Source organism: Aplidium turbinatum, chromosome 11 (genome assembly GCF_918807975.1).
Source record: "Aplidium turbinatum chromosome 11, kaAplTurb1.1, whole genome shotgun sequence".
Lineage (NCBI taxonomy): Eukaryota > Metazoa > Chordata > Ascidiacea > Aplousobranchia > Polyclinidae > Aplidium > Aplidium turbinatum.
The window spans coordinates 13,877,666-13,898,627 of NC_137482.1; the positions used below are offsets into that span (position 1 = coordinate 13,877,666).

At 37.9% G+C, this 20,962-nt stretch overlaps 2 protein-coding genes across 2 annotated transcripts; one reads left to right on the forward strand and one right to left on the reverse strand.

Annotated features, from left to right (window-relative positions):
• Positions 1-3,430: 3,430 nt before the first annotated feature.
• LOC145779842 (acyl-CoA:lysophosphatidylglycerol acyltransferase 1-like) lies at positions 3,431-11,519 on the reverse strand. The gene is made up of 8 exons (XM_082591500.1): positions 10,953-11,519; positions 10,446-10,551; positions 7,107-7,213; positions 6,376-6,483; positions 5,635-5,810; positions 5,309-5,460; positions 4,264-4,393; positions 3,431-3,965 (listed from the first exon to the last, which is right to left on the reverse strand). Exons 1-8 carry the CDS (start codon positions 11,073-11,075, stop codon positions 3,677-3,679), a joined length of 1,191 nt encoding a protein of 396 aa, XP_082447626.1. The 5' UTR covers positions 11,076-11,519; the 3' UTR covers positions 3,431-3,676.
• Positions 11,520-17,146: 5,627 nt separating this feature from the next.
• Positions 17,147-20,540, forward strand: LOC145780023 (uncharacterized). Its single transcript, XM_082591725.1, has 3 exons — positions 17,147-17,379; positions 18,505-18,635; positions 19,727-20,540. Exons 1-3 carry the CDS (start codon positions 17,236-17,238, stop codon positions 19,761-19,763), a joined length of 312 nt encoding a protein of 103 aa, XP_082447851.1. The 5' UTR covers positions 17,147-17,235; the 3' UTR covers positions 19,764-20,540.
• The last annotated feature ends 422 nt before the right edge of the window (positions 20,541-20,962 follow it).

Consider the following 20,962-nt stretch of genomic DNA (forward strand, 5'->3'; position numbering starts at 1 on the left):
TATTTACGAGCAGTGGCGTAGCCAGGAATTTTGAAAGGGGGGATTTTTGACGTCGTATTCGCCTAAAACGACACCCAGCAGCTGGGTACTGGAAGCTTCCCCCAGAAAATTTTGAAAAATTACTTTGAATATGGTGCATTCTGAAAGCATTTTCAACAAAAATGTGGGTATGAATATTCCTGTAAAATGGTACCGTCCGGTGGCATAACAAAAGGATAAGATAATGTTTTCCTCGGCATTTTTAGGAAGTAAAGCTATAAGTCTCTATGTTTTCTTGTTGTTAATTCCTGGCTGAGATATTTGAATGTTTGGTATTGGCAAGACTAGGCTACCAATTTTTTTTTCTAGCTTTCGTCAAAGCAAAATCATGCAACTTGAGACATTGTCGATCTCAGTTTATTTTTGATGCTTTTGAGCCTTGAGAAAGATCTCTCTCCTGAGCAGTTAGTGACCATTAAGCTTAGAAACAGTCTTAATATTGCTTCCACATATTAAAAGGCAGTGTTAATTTTTTCCTTGCACATAGAAGTTCATCAGTAAGTTTCGGGACTCGGGTCAACAGCTTACGGATACGCTTCCTTTAAAAGTTTTAAACCTTGGTTGTCCATTTTCAGTTAAAGCCAAAACTCTGGTGGGCTAAGGTTATCACTATCATGCAGAGCATTGCACGCTTGAGGCAAAGCAAATCATCTAAATCTTCTTCGTTAACAACAGAAGGAAAGTTGATGCTGCCACTCTTAAAAAAAAACAAAAAAAAAACTAGATTCTCTAAGAAAACCACTAGATTATTTCATACTGTTTTTTGCAGAGAAGACTGCGGCACTTTAACATAGAAGCTTCCAGCAGAAAGCGCGCAATAATTGCCTTTATTATGATGCAAACGAGTAACGACGTAATAATGACTGTTTGCAACTTGTGTATAGAATTTTCAATTTTCTACTCTGAAAAGCTTGATATATATAGGTACTTTAAGTAAGGTTTAAACTTGTCAAGTTTTTAAAAGAATTACAAACTTTGAAATCGAATTTCGAGGCCCCTGGACGTTGAGGCCCTAGGCTTCAGCCTGCCTAGCCTATTGGTAAATCCGGCCCTGCGTGCAACCAAAGTTTACCTCATAGTGGCGGGAACGACACCACTGCTTGCGGACTACGCTGTACTGGTAGGCCAGTAGATATGTACCGGTAAGCAAATAGGTGAGTGATTCGTTAAATATTGTTACAGCTTTTGAGCTCAACTCTTGTTACAATAAAAACTAAACATCGAAATCGCCTGGACGTTGAAGATGACATGCGTGTTGCATTGTCTAAAATTCAACCACAGTTCAGTCGTTTAGTTCAGGAAAGGCAACAACAGCTCTCTCTCATTAAATTTGCTTACATGAAAAAGTTTCGGCATGGCACTTTGGGTCACCTTAATATTCAAATACTGCTGACATTTCTTGAACAATTCATTCATTTTCTTATTTGAGCAACTGCTTAACCTGACATTTACCGCAGGAGTCATAGCGGCAATGCAATATGACGCAGTAGCGGCAGTACAGTAGTTGAGTAGCATAATTATTACAATAGTAGGGGAAGGTGGGGTAAAGCGGACCAACGGGGTAAAGTGGAACCCCGCCCTTTTTTGCTATTAAAGTTTCACTGTTGTGCGGATACCATTAAGTTTAGTAAAGCATGACGAAAAGTAGCTGCACACGCCATTATTCAAGGTTTCATGGTTTATAAGACACAAAAAAGCACGTAAATTACTTTTTGCACCCTCTGATCTACTGAAAGGTATGTATGGTAACTTAAATTGTATCTTATGTAGCCTACATAAGGTAGAAGTTTTTTTGAATGATAAAAATGAGCCTCACTATATCACGTACGCATTACGCAGATTCACTCTTGTTGCTGACTAGCCTAAATTTGGCCAACAGTTAAATTAGTAGTAATGTAGAGGTGGGGTAAAGTGGACCAGTGGTGGTCCACTTTACCCTGTCATAAATATTTTTCTTGTTTATGATTTCTTGACCGAATTAGGTGCTGTGTTACTTATAATCTTGTAGCTTATTTTACACAACAGCTGTGTAGGCCTAATTAGCACTCAAGTGGATAGTTGTTCTGATATGGTTGGTTGGTTATTGAATCTTTATCCTCGGACTGACAAAGCCTTGATAGGCTATTCCTGGTAGTTTCGCATACTTGTAGAGGCTGTTGACGCAGGGCCGGTTAACGAGATTGGCTGAGTGAAGTTTCCGATTGCTGAGGTGTTGTTGCCTGAAATTATTCCATCCATTAAGTGCCGCAAAATGGAGAGCACTCCTGAAATGCGTTGCTCAAGCGCATACCCCGAGAGTCGAACCAGCGCCGCGTAATCTTGTGCCGGGCTCGTAACCACTGAGCTAACGGGGCGGAATATCCCACCAATCATGATCGAGTAGACGAGCTGCTTCTTAACTTAGTTATATTCTTGTTTTTCAGAATACCTCGTTATCACCAAAGGACATCCTGTGGGCGCATGAAGCCTGCGGTGGTTGCAATGAAGAGGATGACAACTTTATCTGTGAACTCCGTTTTTAAAAAAATTTTTCAAAGTTTGATTCGTAATGGACTTATGAACTGCAGTTGTGAAGTTTCATAATGTCTTCCCTAATGATGCTAGTTGTAAATAATTTGATTGCGTGGAAAAAAATTACGGAATTTGCTCAAAACTTACAACGGTCCAGTTTACCCCACATATGCGGGGTAAAGTGGACTATTGGAGGTAATTTTAAAATTAAAAAAAAATATATAAAAATGCTGGCAGTCATCAAAAGTGCACTTTAAAAATTGTCGAAATATGTTAGAATTAACGCTCAAATTAAAAAAGTTAAATTTTTTGGCAAAATCAGTGAACTGTACTGAATTAACCCTTAGGTATTCCACTTTACCCCACCTTCCCCTATGTTAATTGAGTTGGTAGGGGTCCGCAGAATTAATAATTTGTCTAATGGTGTCCATGACAACAAAAAGGTTGGAAACCACTGCCTTAGATTATATCTATGATATATTTCGCTTTGATTTGGCAATAGTAGTAGGTAATGGACAAAGCTCATCTTTGCAGGGGTGCAATCCACCATCCATGCTTGATATGTGTAGGATTTATGTTAAGGTTCCTGTGTAGCAGTGTTCTAGCTAGCGAAGCAATTTCGTGGGACTTGAGATGTACAATATTTGGCTGAGATGGCGGTCTGGGCTTCTAATCGATTTAGGCCACGATTTGACCAGACAATGATATGATCAATGGTGTATACAGAACACTGGAAATATAAGGACCGGCACGTACGTTCCGCTATCGCGGAGATATCAACCTAAGCGACGTGTAGGCCTACTTAGCTTGCTAATTTTCATCTGCATTTCTATGATTGTGCGAAAAAGTTCGTAGGCTTCCACCGAAGAAACGAGCAGTCACATATTTATAAAATATCCAAGTTTGTTGCGGTCATTGTAATACAAAAAAGGTTGAAGTACGCAGTAGCATATGAACTACGGTATAGCAACATTTCGAACGATCGACATACAGTGGAGTAGGTGCAAAAATGCTAAATTGTCTAATCGGTAAAAAAAACATATTAATCAAAAGTATTTTGTTGACATGAAAATATTAAATACGAAGCTAACGAGACGAAAAAACACAAACCGAAGACTTGCTACATTCACAAATAATCCAAAAACGACAAGCTGTTATGGATCAGAAAATAAAATGCAGACAGTACGATAGCGTGAATGCCAACGAGAGTGACGTTGTCTAAAGGAGTATAACGGAGAGCTTGACCGCATGACGAAGAATTTGTATTTGCCGGAAAATTATTGAACCTATAAAAATATGACAACAAGTCTTCCTTTTCAGAAAAGAGCTTGTACATCCAGTTTTTGATGTGAAGTTCTCTTTCGTCAGCATCACGGTAAGGCTTAGATCCCAGCATTTCGTGCGCTGGAAAACATCTGAAAAAGCAACGTGTGACAATGAAAGCATTCGCTCTTTGTTAAACTAACATTTAGTCAAATAAAGTCTTCTGTAATACAGAAGCGACAAACAAGCATTCTTGGGCAATGGCCATGTCAAGAAGAAAAAGTTAAGAACACACTGCTTTTTGTGAAAAGATCAAAAAAAACAAACTCGTGGAAAACAGCGTCTCACTTTTCTCAATAACCTCACGGATTATCTTCACGTCACAACCACAATTTTTAATACAGTCGGAACAGATACGGTACATAAAGTAGAAGCAATGCAGCTTCATACCTGTAATGTACGATAACTTGCCGCGGTCCACAGTGCCCAATCATATATTCTAATGAAGTAATAGGTTGTACGTAGCCGATCGTTGCGTCAATAACCCATTTCAATTGCCCATACCTTTGGCCACTAGTGTCTGAATAAAAATTGAATATAAATTACTGGGATCAGGACATTTGTTGTGACCGACCTGATGCAGGGACGTCTCACCGCGAGAATGTAAATGAGTCAATATTTATCTGGTTTGTAGCTTCTATAAATACTGCAGTATTCTAAATAATCTATCACAGCAAGGTTTTCAAAAATTTAAGACTAAATTTTGTCTTATTTTTCTCGTGCATTTTGAACAACGAAATGCAAGAAGCTGTGAGTCCATCTATTCTAAATGTTACGGGTGTTCACAGTTGCAATTCCTACTCATGGTAAAAAATCAATTACTGTGAAAATGTACAAGCCAGTAGCAGTTAATTTAAAGGAGTGTTCGGATCAGAATTGGGTTGGCAGTGAGATACAAACTTCAGTTAATGATACAAATCCATGCAAGCGTACACAAAGATGACTGAAGCAAACGCTAAGTCGCAACAGCACTGTTGAGCTGGACATACTTATAAACACAGCCATGAAGATCAATAAAACGTCTACATTTAGGCGGTGTATGATAATATCTGGTCAATGCAAGAATAAAGTTGGATTCGTGTCAAGTAGTATCGCGTTGAAATGTACTCCGCGGTACATCTCTGCGATAGGTCGGCCGCTATCAGTTTTCTCGTACCAGAACGTCGTGCACCCTAAATTACTCGTCACCGTCAATTTAGTGAAAACAGTGTAAAGCTGAACGAAAGTGAATGGTTTTATTCACCGGTTAGCAAGCGTGAAAATAGGAACAGGCCTCCCTATTTTGATTAGTGTCGTAGGTTTGGTACAAAGAACACCTTACCCCGGGCACTTAATACGCTAGGCCTATACCGAGTATGGGATCACTTTTATTTACCACATTGGCAGTTAACTGCTAGACTGATTTGCACAAAAGGAACAGTAACTAAACTCTTACCTCCATTTCGAGAAATCGTTGTAGCGTTCGCTTGAGAGTTGACAACTTCTTCGGGCATGGAAACACCAAGTGTTTCAATGAATGTTTGCACAGCTCCAATTCTAGGCAAAGCCACATGTTCCAGAACAGGAAATCCTTGTGTTTTCGCATACCTATGAGAAAATCACTCTTTTAAATGACAAGTAAAAGTTAGAAACAACTACAACACATAATTCCTCAAGGTCAACCTCATTGAAACACTGTAGAGAATTTAACATTACATTTTTTTGTTTAACAATTTCTGTTATATATATACAGTGCATCTTAGGTTTTCACGCACTCTTAACCTTTGGCTCCCGCTTCTTCTTTTGCACAAGAATCCTCCTTCGGGGAATAAGATCATCCATTTCTTGTGGTTTTCAAAATTGTTAGTGATCTTCTTCATTAAGTTTTCATTTTGCTGCCGCTTGGACTTCTCAACGTCAAATGAAATGACTTTTGATATTCGCGTTGCGTCATTTGCCTAATACAAGCATTTAATATTTTAAAAATACAACAATATAAAATGTATAATTGAATGAGTTTCGCTTTTAGCAGCATGATCGTTGCTTACTTCACAGTGTAGATTCAAACGATCTGTTATAGCCTGATGCTGCGGGTTCTTTTTGGCAATATCAAATTACACTAGCTTTCGGAACACAGTTCCCTAGTCATAGCACATGACTAGGGAACTGTGTTCCGAAAGCTAGTGTAATTTGATATTGCCAAAAAGAACCCGCAGCATCAGGCTATAACAGATCGTTTGAATCTACACTGTGAAGTAAAATGTATAAATTGATAAAATCAATATAAGATAAATTTGATAAACATTGATAAATAAACAATATAAATTGATCACATATTGGGTGGCAGGCACCTCACCATCACATGACAACAATTTAGTTAGCCAAGAGCAACAAAGAACCATCAAGTCAACACATCAAGTCATTCCATTTAAAACAAAAAAACGTCATTACTGTTAACATTACAACATCGCATTGTTTGGGATAGCAGCCTAAACGAAATAATTTGGCACCTACTCGATTTACCTGTAACAAAAAGAAATCGCCATGCCCTTTAGCGACCCAGCCAAAGTTTGTAAACTGAAGAATCCAATCCATAACCCAAAATGTGCGGTTGAAAAGAAAGTTCTTTCCCTGCATTGGCAAAGCAACTTTTAAACTACCATAGTTACTCACACTCATGCACCACACAGGCTTTGTCAATGTGCCAACCTATAATATTAATAATTTGGATTTTAAATTCAAAGCTAAAGCACTTTGAAACGACAGTCATAAGAAACTAAATTGCCAAAGCATAATCACTATATCATTGGTTGCGCACGATACTGCAAACCTCATGGTTTCACATGACTGGCCAAACTGGCAACACTGATGTGATTTCGTACCTCCCCCCAAACCTTGCATTTTGAGTGTCCATTGGAACAGGGTTTTTGTAATAATAAAAGGTAAAAACTTGTTTTCAGAAGTAATTTAAAGATCATATAGAACAAATTAAACAGGCACTGAAGTGAAAATAATGAACCTTACCTCCCAAGTGTAAGCTATCAACAACATTCAACGTTTAACAAATTTGTTATGAAAAGGTTTCAACTGACAAAATTTGAACAATTCATTTGAATTTTTAATATTAAACCAAATACTCGAAAATGTCTAAATCACCACGAGAGTGGCAAAAAACTTTCAGCTGCACCAAATATGGCCAGTGAATTGGATAAGTTCTGCTCAAAACCAAGACAAACACAAAAATACAATTTTACGTGAAAGGCTCTCATCATTGTTCCTATATCAGTCGGGCCTTGATGATTCACCAATACCAAAGCCTCATCATCACTAATCTTCGATATGTCATCTCCACATTCATAAACTGAAAAAAAGCATTACGAACGTATTAACTGCATGGGATATCAAGTTGCAATTATGTCTATGGTATTCAAGAATTTCTCTCTACAAAAGCTGTATTATTAATTTTATAAGTACAATAAATGCATTGCTTTCTTTTTCAAATATATACTGTATATATATACATAGGCCTAGTAAGTGTAATTTTTCATGCATTGTTTCACTGCAAAATTGTATTATACAATCATTCAAGCATGTACTTGAAAAGCACAAGATTGGTGACAAGTGTTTACTGTGTATACACTACAAGGTCATCAATAATTACTAGGGCAACCAATTTTTTGACCTAAAAACTTGAAATTTTGACTTTATAATTTACAAATTTTGACTTAATTTTGACCAATAACTTTCTTCGTTTGCAACTCAAACGTGAAATTTAGAAATCAAACCGTTAGGTAAGGATAGCTTCTTTTCTATTGAAATATGAGAAAAATGTGGAAGACTCAACGACACCACAGCTAACGAACAGGTAATGAAAGTCACTCAAAAAACTGCAAAAGATAAATATGGAGTGTCCAAATATCCCGAAATTACTGAGGGGGTTCTGCACTATTATACTTCAACATCAAGTAATGTTTCACATTATCGCCTTTGAAGTTTCTGTCTCTCGCCAAAATTTTTCCTAAAATAGGGAAGCTTCTCTCTACTGATACAGAAGTTGCTTGGGAATTCCTCAGCCGGCTATAAAAATGTGGTGAAATATCATCTCGTCCCATTTTCACAATGCACTTGATGCCACTCCTTAAGATTCTTGCTTGAATATATTTTCCAATTTGGCAGCCATCAACACCAAAGTTAAGAGACCTCATTTTCTGGTAAGCTTCTTGAATGGTGTAACGGCTGTTTTCCATCTTCTGAATTATATCAAACAGTGCACTGTACTGCTCCTCTATTTCTACAAAGTGAGTAGCTAAATTGGGAGCTTTTACAGCATCTTGAGCACGCCGCAGCAAGACACCACCAATCCACCATCATGGAAGTCTTCCACAATATTTCTTACTTTTGGTAGACTTCTTGAATAATAGAAAGCAGCTTTCAACCAAAGGCCCATCTAGTTACATTTGGCTGTGGAGGTTGGCCAATGGAAGTTAAACTAGCTCTTCTTGACCTGTTATTAATAGTCACTGCTTTAACCCTGGCAACCAACTCATCAACAGCCGGGTAGCTGGCTAATATTCAATCGTCAGTAGTGGGCGAAACAAGATTATTACCTCAGAAATTGCAACAAATCGATTATTACGTCAGAATAGCAACAGAAATTGCAACAAAAAATCAGTATCTGTGTAGATTTAATAAACTATCAATAGAGAGAAGAAAAACTACGTTAAAAGAAAATTTTGACCTAACCATGAATTTTGACTTTTTTTTTACTTAATAACTTTGAAACCTCTCTTCGTGTCAGCCTGAAATTTAGTTTGTGGACGTTTTATAAACTTTGAACAAGGCAAAAAAATTTTGACTTTATTGACTTTTGGTTGCCCTAATAATTACCGTTACAACTTCAAACAACTGTATTTAACATCAATATTTAGCGTTACAATGTTAATAAATTGCATATTTCTCGATTTTATATTTTTTAGGTCTAAATTTTATAGGCCATGAATGAAAATTTGAATAAAAGAATAGCTATTGTAAAGCTCTTCAAATCGGGCAAGTCAAGGAGTGATATTTGCAAGGACATAAAATTAACAGAATATTGGTCTGGAGAACTCTCAATAGGCACACTGAAACTGGAAATGTCAAAAATCAACCTGGCCAAGGTCGCCTTAGAAGCGCCAGAATTTCAAAATTGATAAAAGCAACCAGAGAAAAGGTGCAAAGAAATCTCAAGAGATCCATTCAAAACCTGGCAAAGAAGGTGAACGTGGCCTATGAAACCATGTTCACAGTTCTCAAGAAGGATTTGACGATGAGCCCACCAAACACATGAAGAAACAGTACGCCAATGCCCAATACCATTGAGAAACATCTCTCCAGAGCCAGAATTCTGCTCTCACGTATTGAAAGAAGAGGCAAGCTGCCAAACCTTGTGTTCAGCGATGAGAGGAAATTTGATGTCCATTGTCCAGCATTATTTTAACAGTCAGAATGATCATGTTTGGCCAAGAGATGGTGACATGGAACCCCAGGTAGTCAGTCGGAGACAAGGGGCGGCATTAGTGATGGTGTGGGCTGCAGTCAACAAATCAGGAAGGGGTCCATTCCTTTTTATTGATCAAGGAGTGAACTTGAAACAAGAAAACTACCGAAATAATATTCTTGAGGGTTCATTGTTGCCTTGGGCAAAGAAACACTTAAAAAAATGTATTGGTCATTCCAACAAGATTCTGCCCCTCCACATGGAGCTAAGAGAACGCAAGACTGGCTTTCAGCCAATGTGCCGTTCTTCATTTCCATGGAAGAATGGCCTCCTTCATCTCCGGAATGGCCCGTTTCAGTGAGTCTGATTCGGTGAGAGCTTTTTCGGTGAGAGCCCTATTTGTTGATTTTTTTTAAATTATTGGGTACCGTAGCCTGATTATCATTGCCGTTATAGGGTTAGGGGGGTTAAGGGTTAGTGGAGTTAAGGGTTAGGGGGGTTAAGGGTTAAAGGTTAGGGTCTTATTTCAACGTTTAGCGACGTTAAAACGATGTAAAAGCGGCAATGATAATTAGGCTACGGTACCCAATAATTTTCAAAAAAAATTTCAAAAAAATCAACAAATAGGGCTCTCACCGAAAAAGGCTCTCACCGAAAAGGCTCTCACCGAATAGTAGCAGACCCTTCATCCCCAGACCTGAACCCCCTAGACTTTGGCATCTGGTCTTACCTGAAGAGCAAGGTTTCGACTAAAAACCACCAAAGTTTGGAAGTGCTGAAGGCTAATCTGAAAAAAGAATGAGCCAAAATACCCCAAAGAGTTATTCATGACTCTTGCAGGTCCTTTTCAAAGCGTCTCCGACTTGTTATCGACGCAAATGGTGGACACATTGAGTAAAACTTGTTTTTCCTAAATATTTATTTATTTGACAATAACATTATACGTTTATTACTCAAAAATTGTCTACCATTTGTTAAATACCGGTACAGTTGTTTTCAGTTGTAACGTTAATTATTGATGATCTTGTCAGATATCCAACACTGAAAAGTACCGTAGTTTTTCCAGAATTTTTTCTTGACTTTCAGCTTGGTACTCTTATTTAAAAAATTAACATACCTGAATGTCCTGCATGATCCAACCAAGCACAAACAACGGTGAGATAAGCATCAAAAACTCGGCCTTCCAATTTCCAAAATAGGTCATTCCATAGAAATTTAAGTGGCTAAAACAATGCAAATATATTTAACATTTCAAAGTAAGCAAATCTTTAGTAGTACCAGTAGTCCAGTTTTAATCCGGTGATGTTCCTGACACCGAGGGTGGCCAGATCAATAATAAATTTGCCTTAAATTGTAAATAGCAAAGCGCTTATTTCGAAATATATGAAGTTTAGCAATCAACTAAAAAAACTACTCTACTATTATCTGCCACCACTCTACTACAGTTACCTATCATGGATGTACAATCACTTTTCTAAATCAATGCAGACTGTCTGAAGCAGTTAACTGAATAATAATTTTGGTTTTTCAACACTTGCTGTTTTTACGTACCCAAATTACACTTCCAAGCTTCTGTATATACAGTAAAAAAAATCAATTCAAAACAATTGAATGCATCACTTACCAGCATTAATATGTACCATAAAATGTACATAGGGGGAAAAATAACATTTTGAGCAAGTAGCACCAATATTCTTGGAAAACATATCAATATATTTATGATATTCACCAACAAAGTTTTAATCATGTTATATCAATGAAGATTAATGAAAAAAACTGCATAGGCCTAACACATCAGAATCAATCAAACTCTGTTAGTCTAAAACAAAAATATATTTAGGTTCCACAAATGGGAAAATGTCACAGTCATGGAGGTATATATCTCCATGGCCATACCAGTGTACCTACTGCACTGAGGATGCCAGAAGGCTGAAACGGTGTGCACCATCTGCAGTTAGGGTGCAACCTAGTTTGTACCCTCAGTTCGTACCCTGAAAAGATTGAGAGAAAAAATTAAAAAAATCTGAAGTCGCTGATCGCAGTTTCCGCAAACATTTTAAAATTTTCCCCCTGACAAGATCGAGAGAAAAACGCATTTTCGCAAACAAACAAACTGAAAAGATGGAGAGAAAAAAATAGATCAAAGCCGAAGCCGCTGATCGGAGTTTCTGTTTTTCCGCAGTTTCCGCAAACATTTTAAAATTTCTGGTAATGATCCCAAGAGTTCGCCGAAGTCGCAGATTGCAGTTTCAGCAAACATTTTAAAAGGGTTAGGGAAAAGATCGAAAAGAAAAAATTAAAAATTGCCGAAATCGCTGATCAGAGTTTCCACAAACAAACAAACTGAAAAGATCGAGAGAAAAAATAGAACAAAGCTGAAGTCATTGATTGCAGTTTCCATTTTTCCGCAAACATTTTAAAATTTCTGGTAATGATCCTAAGAGTTTGCCAAAGTCGCTGATCGCAGTTTCCGTAAACATTTAAAAAGGGGTTAGGAAACAATCGAGAGAAAAAAATAAAAAAAGCCGAAGTCGCTGATCGCAGTTTCCACAAACAAACAAACTGAAAAGATCAAAAGAAAAAAATAGAACCGTTTTTCGCAGTTTTGGCAAACATTTTAAAATTTCCAGTACGGTAATGATCCTAAGAGTTTGCCGAAGTCGCTGATTGCAGTTTTGGCAAACATTTTAAAAGGGTTGGGGTTGATCAGAGTTTCCGCAAATATTTTAAAATTTCCGGTAATGATCCCAAGAGTTTTTGCTTGTTTGCGGAAACTGTGATCAGCAACTTCGAATTTTGTTAATTTTTTCTCTTGATCCTTTCAGGGTACGAACTGTTTAGGGTACGAACGAACTAGGTTGCATCCTGCAGTTATATCACAGATAGGATATATACTAGTAGGGTGCAACCTAGTTCGTACCTTGAACCATTCGTACAGTCAGTTCGTACTCTGAAAAGATTGAGAGAAAAATTTAAAAAAGCCGAAGTCACTGATCGCAGTATAATAGCACAAAGCCGAAGTCGCTAATCAGAGTTTCCCCAAACAATTTGAAACAAACTCGAGGGTTAGGGTTAGCGGACACTGCGGAAAAACGTTTGCGGAAACTGCAATCAACGAGGGTTAGAGCATAGATTACGGTAAGTACTTTAACATTACCCACTCGTTGAAAAAGCGTACTCGCGATTCAGCTGATTTCAGTCATGTGACTCGACACGTGATATTCTGATCGAAAGATTTTGATACAAAAAAATTTAACTGAATGCCTTGCCACAACCAGCGTTGCCTAATGGTTAGGGAAGAGGAGTAGTAATTTCGATTTTGTGGGTTCGATTCCCACCCTCTGCTAATACTATTTTTTCTTCTGCAACTGAACTGAGTGCAAGAAGGATCTTAATGACTGCAATCAATGGAGTTTATAAGGAAAATTCAATTTTGGTAAAGAGGTTACTTTCTTCAGCCACAGACAAGCTCTGTAAGTCTGCTTCAATCACTGACAATCACTGACTTTGAATCACTGACACAGGCCCGGATAAGAAAAATTGTGACTAAAACACAAAGCAATTTCACATTGAAAAGCAGGCACTCTTCAACGAGTGGATAATGTTAAAGTGCCTACCATAGATTACTCTATGGTTAGAGTTAGGGTAAGCGGAAACTGCGGAAAAATGTTTGCGGAAACTGCGATCAGCGAGGGTTAGAGCATAGATTACTCTATGGTTAGGGTAAAGGTTAGCGGAAACTGCGGAAAAATGTTTGCGGAAACTGCGAGGGTTAGAGCATAGATTACTCTATGGTTAGAATTAGGGTAAGGGTTAACGGAAACTGCAGAAAAAAATTTGCAGAAACTGCGATCAGCGAGGTTTAGGGTTAGACCATAGATTACTCTATGGTTAGAGTTAGTGGAAACTGCGGAAAAATGTTTGCGGAAACTGCGATCAGCGGACTTCGGTTTTGAGCTATTTTTTCTCTCGATCTTTTCAGGGGGAAAATTTTTAAATGATTGCGGAAACTACGATCAGCGACTTCGGCTTTTTTAATTTTTTTCTCGATCTTTTCAAGGTACGAACTGACGGTCCAAACTGTTCATGGTACGAACTAGGTTGCATTCATACTAGTATACTACGCATGTAGATGTATTAAATCCAAACCTCGCAATATGGGGAACAGGAGATGTTAATCATGGGTGATTAATCTTTATCCTCGAACTGAGAAGGCTTCTTACAGAGCTTAATACTGGCAGTTTTGCATACTTGTAGAGGCTTTGAATCACTGACACAGGCCCGGTCACCGAGATTGACAAAATGAAGTTTCCGATTATTAAACTCTTGTTACCGGTATGGGGAATTATTCCATCCATTAGATGCCGCTGAATGCAGTCCTTAACGTGTGTTGCTCAAGTGCACACCCCGAGAGTCGAACAAGCGCCGCTTGATCTTGAAGCTTCTTCGTTCCAGAAGTGACGCGCTAACCAACTGGGCTATTGAAGCAGACTTACATTGCTCTTAATCTATCACAAAGTATCAGGGCAGCAGTGTACCGTACGGTACTTGTTTGTTCAAGTTTCACGACAACAAACTGATATCTGGTTTAACTATACCAATATTATAGGCTGTGGCTATATTTACAATAGAGTTGCCAGATAAGAAATTCTGCCCTAATTTGAAAAAAGTTTAAAGCTGTTGAAAACAAAAACTTGTACGGTACCGTATTTTGGAATTTTTTTTATTCCTGGGAAAAGATCAAAACCCTTACCTTATTCTTAACTCTAACCCTTACCTTAACCCTTCCTAACTTAAATCCTAACTCTGGCAACACCTGCTTGTAACCATGGCAACAAGTGGGTAAAAATAGCCACTTCGTATTTTATAATGTTATGTCTTCTGGATACTATTTCAATTCTACATCTGGATACTCGTCTTCTGGATACTATTTCAATTGTACATTTTATATTCACTACAACAGTATTTTGTTTGATGTAGCCTGCATGGTGTTGTATTAGTTTGATATTTTGTGTGACAATTGTCAAAAATTTGAATTCCATGGACTTTGTGTCTGATGCAAATAAATAATAATAATAACTGAATAAAAAAACTAGTCATATTCAGTCATTCAAAGTGTTGTACTAACCATTCTTACATTTAATAAAACATAACTCTCTTAACACATTTTCATGTTTTCTCACTTATACTTTTTCCAGACCCGTCTGATAGCAATGTTGTTTTTTTGCTTTGCTGGTCAGAAATAAACCATGAAACCGAAACCCAATACAGTACCCTAAAATCAGTATTTTCATTTAGTGTTGCAGGATGTTTTTAAGTAAAAATAGTATTTAGTGTATTGAAGTCAATCCGAAATAATAGGAAATCAAAATAATCAACAATATCACAAGCTGCAACAGGCAGCTTGTTGTCTAGCCTGCTGTAACAGGCTAGACAAGACATTTCCTGCAACTAGGAACCAAAACTAAATTTTGAGGATCTGGCAATCCTACAAAACTATTTGTCATTGTCGAGCATTGTCAGCATTTTACGAGTTGGCAGACATTTTATAGGGTTGTCGAACCATAATCCTATTTCTAACCCCCAATTGCGACCCAAACCATAATCCGCAAACTGGTCTAATTGGAACTGGCAACCTTGACAATGCCTGATAAAATATTGATAAAACGCGACAATGCCTGATGTAGCGGACATAGGATTATCTGAACACGCGCCCTTATCCAGCTGTAAATGCTACAGCAGCGTTTCTCAACCGGGGGGGGGGGGCGCAAAGGTCATTTCAAGGGGGTCGCAAAGATATTCATAAAAAAACTGTACTGTTACGAAAGAGAACGCGTAGCTCGGTTGTAGGCTAGGCCAATTTATCATCGTTTGTTCAAGTTGAACGATATTTCTCTGAGCTCAAAAAAAAAGATTCCGCATTTGTACGAAATCCGTTCTCTAGGCTAGTCTCCTACTGCTTTGGATGTTGCTGATATTCCAGATGAATTACAAAACCACTTTTAGTTTTAAGATCTTGAAAATGATTCTTCCGCATGTGACGTTTTTCATGAAATGCCACTCTCAGAGAGAGAGAGAAAACTTTTATTTTGTCTGTTGCATCAATAGCACGGTACAATTTATACATAACATTAATAGAATAGCACCATAGCCATCTAGGTACCACAACAGACAGGAAGCAGCGAAAGACTATATCAGTCATCGAGTCAGCTGCTTCCCTGTTCTTAATGTGACAAATGTCAAGCATCGGTAAATTACGTTTTAGTTATTTTTCCAGATTCCCTTTTGTTAGTTTGCCGTTCACTACGTGTTTGCGCCAACAATTAAAAATAAAATTGAAAAGAAATTAAAAAAATTAAAAGTTTCCTGAACTTTTTACTTTGAGTCTTCATAGGCAAGTTAAAAAATGAATTGTGATGTCACAGAAGACCTCCCGCCCGCAAGATAAAAAATTATAAGGAAACAGGTTTAGCGTGACCGCACGACTTGTAGGAAAAAAAAGAAAGATACAATTGAGCGCAATAACATATAGGCCTAAGACGATAGTGAATATTAGCCTATCTGTAATTGATGTACGGTACAGTACTACTTTTTATTCAGACAAACTTTAATCATTTAATTTCAGTTTAAAACGGTGGTATTAAAACAAATGAATTAGGTTAAAATGCTACGCAATTAAACATATACAGCTTTGAAAACAAAATGTGGTCTGTTGCAGTTAATGGATCAAGTAGCCTAATTAAGACATCAATTAGGTCTACTGTAACATGGGGAACAAAAATAGAAAAAACAAGAGAAGGAACAGCTCGAAAGGTCAAATTTTCAAAAATATTATTGTTGCGTCATAAAATATGAAAATTAAGCAAAAATTATAAAATCAGTCAGACCGAGCTGATAACATTCCTATAAATTCAAAATTGCGCAGATCTACAAACTATTGGCCAACAAAACAAAATTAAACAAAAACGGGGTTGTAACATACAGTACAATGAACAGTCCAGATTCAATTCTTTCTTAAAGGGGCAGACAACCCCATTTTCAAATGCAAATTGAGAGTTGAAATACATAAAGGGGATATTCAAAAACACGTTGCACTTGTTTTTATGAAAAAGTACCCATTTGTTCTCGCGCAATCTTAAAACAAAGTTTTGGTTTTGCAATTCGAACACACGCCGCCTCAACTGTTGTCAAAATGAAATATTTGCTTACGTGACGTCATAAGCAGACTTTGGCAAAAACATTTTGCTGGTTTAAGGTGTTGAGTGCAGCTGCAGATAAGGTTTGAAGCGTTGCAGCAGTAGATAAGATTATCACAAGTAAAAATTTTAGCTCAGATTTAGTTTATTGTAGCTTTGATACTAGATTACATCATTTTAGAGACCATACTACACATTTACACTAGGCCTTGCACTGTTTGCAGGAAACAAGCAAATGCGATTATTTTGCTTCAGTGCTACAGAATGGTTTTGATGGGATTTAGTAACAAGAGGTTTAGACAGTCAAGGGTTGTAGGGGCTTAAATTTATTTATTTTTCATCTTTAGTCATGTTTGTGTACTATCAGACATGTTTGTAGGCCTATCAGACAGGCTAAACTAATATGCCTAGCCTACCTCAATATACCGTACGGTACATGCTTTCCCAGTGCCATACCTTACTTGAATAGATTAAGCTAAACCTGTTACAGTTTTATACTCATCATGACAAGTCGATGTGTTGTGTATGACTGTTCAGTGTTCATCTGGTGGTTCTTCATACAAGAAAATTGAAATGGGACAAGTTTGTAAACACCACAAGAGTATGGCCAGGAGCAAGAGACCAGCATAAGAATGCCGACTCCATTTCAAGGAAACAGATTTTCAAAATCTTCAATTTAACATGGGACTTGCCACACAGCATTAAACCGCAATGCATGCCCTTCAATTTTTTTCAAAAAAATCCATTTCAACAACTCTGCAACCTTTGGAGTCAAGGTCCAGTGGGGAGACAACTCCACAACAAAATTCCAATCCATCCATACGACCGGCTGTCAGGAAACGTCAAGTTCTTGAAGTAATTTTGAGTTAACAATAATGTTACTACATGTTTGTTATAAAGTACCATACCGTACATAAATTGGGGAATGGGGAGTACTGTACGGATGCAACCTAGTTCGTACCCTGAACAGTTCGGACCTTCAGTTCGTACCCTAAAAAGATCGAAAGAAAAAATTAAAAAAAGCGGAAGTCGCTGATCGCAGTTTCCGCAAACATTTTAAAATTTTCCCCCTGAAAAGATCGAGAGAAAGATAGCACAAAGCCGAAGTCGCTGATCGCAGTTTCCGCTAACCTTAACCAGCATAGGCTAATCTATGCTCTAACCCTAACCCTCGCTGATCGCAGTTTCCGCAAACATTTTCCGTAGATTCCGCTGACCGCAGTTTCCGCTAACCTTTACCCTAACTCTAACCATAGATTAATCTATGCTCTAACCCTAACCCTCGCTGATCGCAGTTTCCGCAAACATTTTTCCGCAGTTTCTGCTAACCTTTACCCGAACTATAGAGCAATCTATGCTCTAACCCTAACCCTCGCTGATCGCAGTTTCCGCAAACATTTTTCAGCAGTTTTGCTAATTGCAGTTTCGGCTAACCCTAACTCTAATCATCGAGTAATCTATGCTCTGCTCTAACCCTCGCTGATCGCAGTTTCCGCAAATATTTTTCCGCAGTTCCGCGGTTTCCGCTAACCCTAACCTTCGAGTTTGTTTGCGGAAACTCCGATCAGCGACTTCGGCTTTTTTTAATTTTTTCTCTCGATCTTTTCAGGGTATGAACTGAGGGTCCGAACTGTTCAGGGTACGAATTAGGTTGCACCCGTACTGTACCATCCTTGAGAAATTGTTTTTCATATAATTTAGAATATCTTCCGGCTAAGCCTATTACATTTTAGTTGCTGCCTGCTGGCATAGCGATTCCTATCCTAGCTACATGTAATTTTAAAATGACCCATCTATAACTCACCAGGTATATTAACAAAAACAAGTCCTTGACAAACTGGTGTTTATTTCATTTACTGGCTAGCACGATATGCAACGGTAATGTAACAGTACATAAATGTGAGTTTTCTTTATTAGCCTACTGTCTTGTAATCTTGAGTTGTATTGTGCTGTTTTGTAATGTGCTTTTTGTGTTCATAGTTGTCCTGGTATTCTGATGGGTCAAGCCAAACAAAAATCGTTATTTGTTATGCCGCAACACAATACAACATATCGGATTTTCGTGTTTGTTTGTCAAAAGGATGCCATGAAGCCAAGGAGTGTGGCAAAAGGTAAGAAATTTTAACTCTATAATAAACTAACATATGAAATAACGGGTGGCGATGATGTCGTCCCCTCATACATCATACATTGCTTGCTGCTTTTGAGAATCATGCTGCCAAAATGAGTTTCATTTGTAAAACTGCTTGTGTCTTGGTTGGTTTTGAATCTTTATCCTCGGACTGGCAAAGCCTTGATTGGTTATTCCTGGTAGTTTCGCATACTTGTGGAGGCTCTTGACACAGGGCTGGTTACCGAGATTAGCAAAGTTGAAGTTTTTCGATTGTTGAAGTGTTGTTGCCGGAGAATTCACTAGGTGCCACTGAATGGGAAGCAGTCCTGAAAGTGCGTTGCTCAAGCGCACACTCCGAGAGTCGAACTTGAGCCGGGCGCGTAACCACTGAGCTAACGGGGCGGGATGGGAAGGCCTATTATTGGTCAACATTTTTGTTACGGATTTGTTATAATAGATGTAATAAAAGATAAGTTTTTATTGGCTTGTGAGTGCAAACATCCTTTTGGTCTGCATTTCTTTTATACTATGCATAGACAACTTGTAACTGCATTTCTTTTATACTATGCATAGACAACTTGTAACTGCTATTCATTCCAACAAGAATAGTAGCAGGTCTACCGCTAGGTTTCGGGTTAGCTATCCGAAAGCAAAGCATAAGGAATGAGGCTATTCTCTAAAAACGATCAAAGAAAACCCCACTTACCATAAGTTATCTATACACCATAATTTTATGAAATTAGCAATATTCCAAAACTGCTACTTTATAATATGTGTACTGTGTAGTTGTAGTATGTGATTACCCAGTCAGCAAAATCAATCATTTTTACATTGATTCAACGTTTTGCAGACGTTGAAACAATGTAAAAATGACGGATTTGACGCAAATTTTGTCATTTTATTATTCATTTATTTGACGCAAAATTCGTCATTTTTACATTGATTCAACGTTTGCAAAACGTTGAATCAATGTAAAAAGGACTGATTTCGTTGACTGGATAAGCATGTGCGTTAAAGTGAAATGTGTGCAGCAATCATTGTGACTACCATACATTTTTATTGATTTAAAATGCATTATCTTTTTTAAAGATCATGCCAAGAGCCTTTTGAAGATTGCATTGTGTGAAAGGGAAACATTGGCAGAACACCGAGAAGAATGGGAAAGCACACCTCTTTCCATGCATTTATGCTTAGACGTTTGCATCCAGATGTTTCTGATGCAATTGCATCTTATTTTTCACGGTTTTCTAACCAAAACCCGTCTTAAATGATGTAGCAAATGCAATACCTAAACGTGGGCAATCATGTTGTATTATATTCATGTAACCAAAAGTTGCTTTTAAATACGTTATAGGCACATTGTCTACAGACAATTTGTTCGGTGGATCTGGGGTTACCTTTGTCATTCAATCCGTGTGCCTCTGCCGTCATGCGTTGTTTCGGCTATTAGGTCGAAATTTTCAAGTGAACATAGAAAATATGTTGGATTTAAATTATCCTGATTTGAAATAAAAAGAAGTCACAATTCAAAGTCTGCTTCAAGAAAAGCTTTGCCGTGTGCATAGAGAGAGTGATTTTTGTACTTGTACACTAAAGTATACCTATCAGAGTTCTTGAGAAAATGTTCCTAGTTCTTTATAAACTAATATGGTGCTTGCCTGAAGCTAGTTGCTTTCGGTGTTCATTTTATCAACTACTAAGCTGCTTAAAATCGACATAAATAGTTCATTGCATTTGCTGGAAACGACACCATAAGCGATCTCTTACTCTGCATTTCAAATGCATCTTGCGTGAACATACGAGCAGCTTGTACCGTTATGACGTCACGTCCGATTATGGCACGGTTCAGTGAGCACGCGTCGCTCTGAAACTAAGGGCTAACTAAAACGGCCCTACAAAGGAAACGCAATGAAATTAAGGAAAAATTTCAACGACAACCACTTATTATACATCTCTAGAGCACTTACAAAGAAAAAAATCGAAAAGTATGGTTTGGGGTTTACTGCCCCTTTAACATTCTTAACATCAAAAATGCACACCATGGGGCGTGTAGTCAGGGCCTCCAAGAGCCCTGCTGGGCCCCGGTGCAGATGTTGCTGCCGGGCCCCCCCAACGCGACATGTCGCATGATATCTCACAAATCACAAGCAAAATTTGCGGTGCGCGTTAATCCACAAGGCCAATGCATACATGGTGTTCCGCACAGTGTTTTTATTTTAAAACCAGACCTGTTTAAAAAATAATACAAAGAATACATTAGGTTAAAGTATTAACACTCCACCATTTCACAAAGAATGCAGTATTGTACTGGTGTTTATGACTTTA

Excerpts from the sequence above, each read along its gene's own strand:
- LOC145780023 (XM_082591725.1), top strand. The coding sequence starts at position 17,236 with ATGCATGCCCTTCAATTTTTTTCAAAAAAATCCATTTCAACAACTCTG. Across the intron at positions 17,380-18,504 it reads GGAAACGTCAAGTTCTTGAA|TTGTCCTGGTATTCTGATGG; the intron begins GTAATTTTGAGT and ends TTGTGTTCATAG. Across the intron at positions 18,636-19,726 it reads GCCAAGGAGTGTGGCAAAAG|ATCATGCCAAGAGCCTTTTG; the intron begins GTAAGAAATTTT and ends TCTTTTTTAAAG.
- LOC145779842 (XM_082591500.1), bottom strand. The coding sequence starts at position 11,075 with ATGATTAAAACTTTGTTGGTGAATATCATAAATATATTGATATGTTTT. Across the intron at positions 6,484-7,106 it reads CAATGATGAGAGCCTTTCAC|GGAAAGAACTTTCTTTTCAA; the intron begins GTAAAATTGTAT and ends TTGCCAATGCAG. Across the intron at positions 5,461-5,634 it reads AGAAGAAGCGGGAGCCAAAG|GTATGCGAAAACACAAGGAT; the intron begins GTTAAGAGTGCG and ends ATTTTCTCATAG.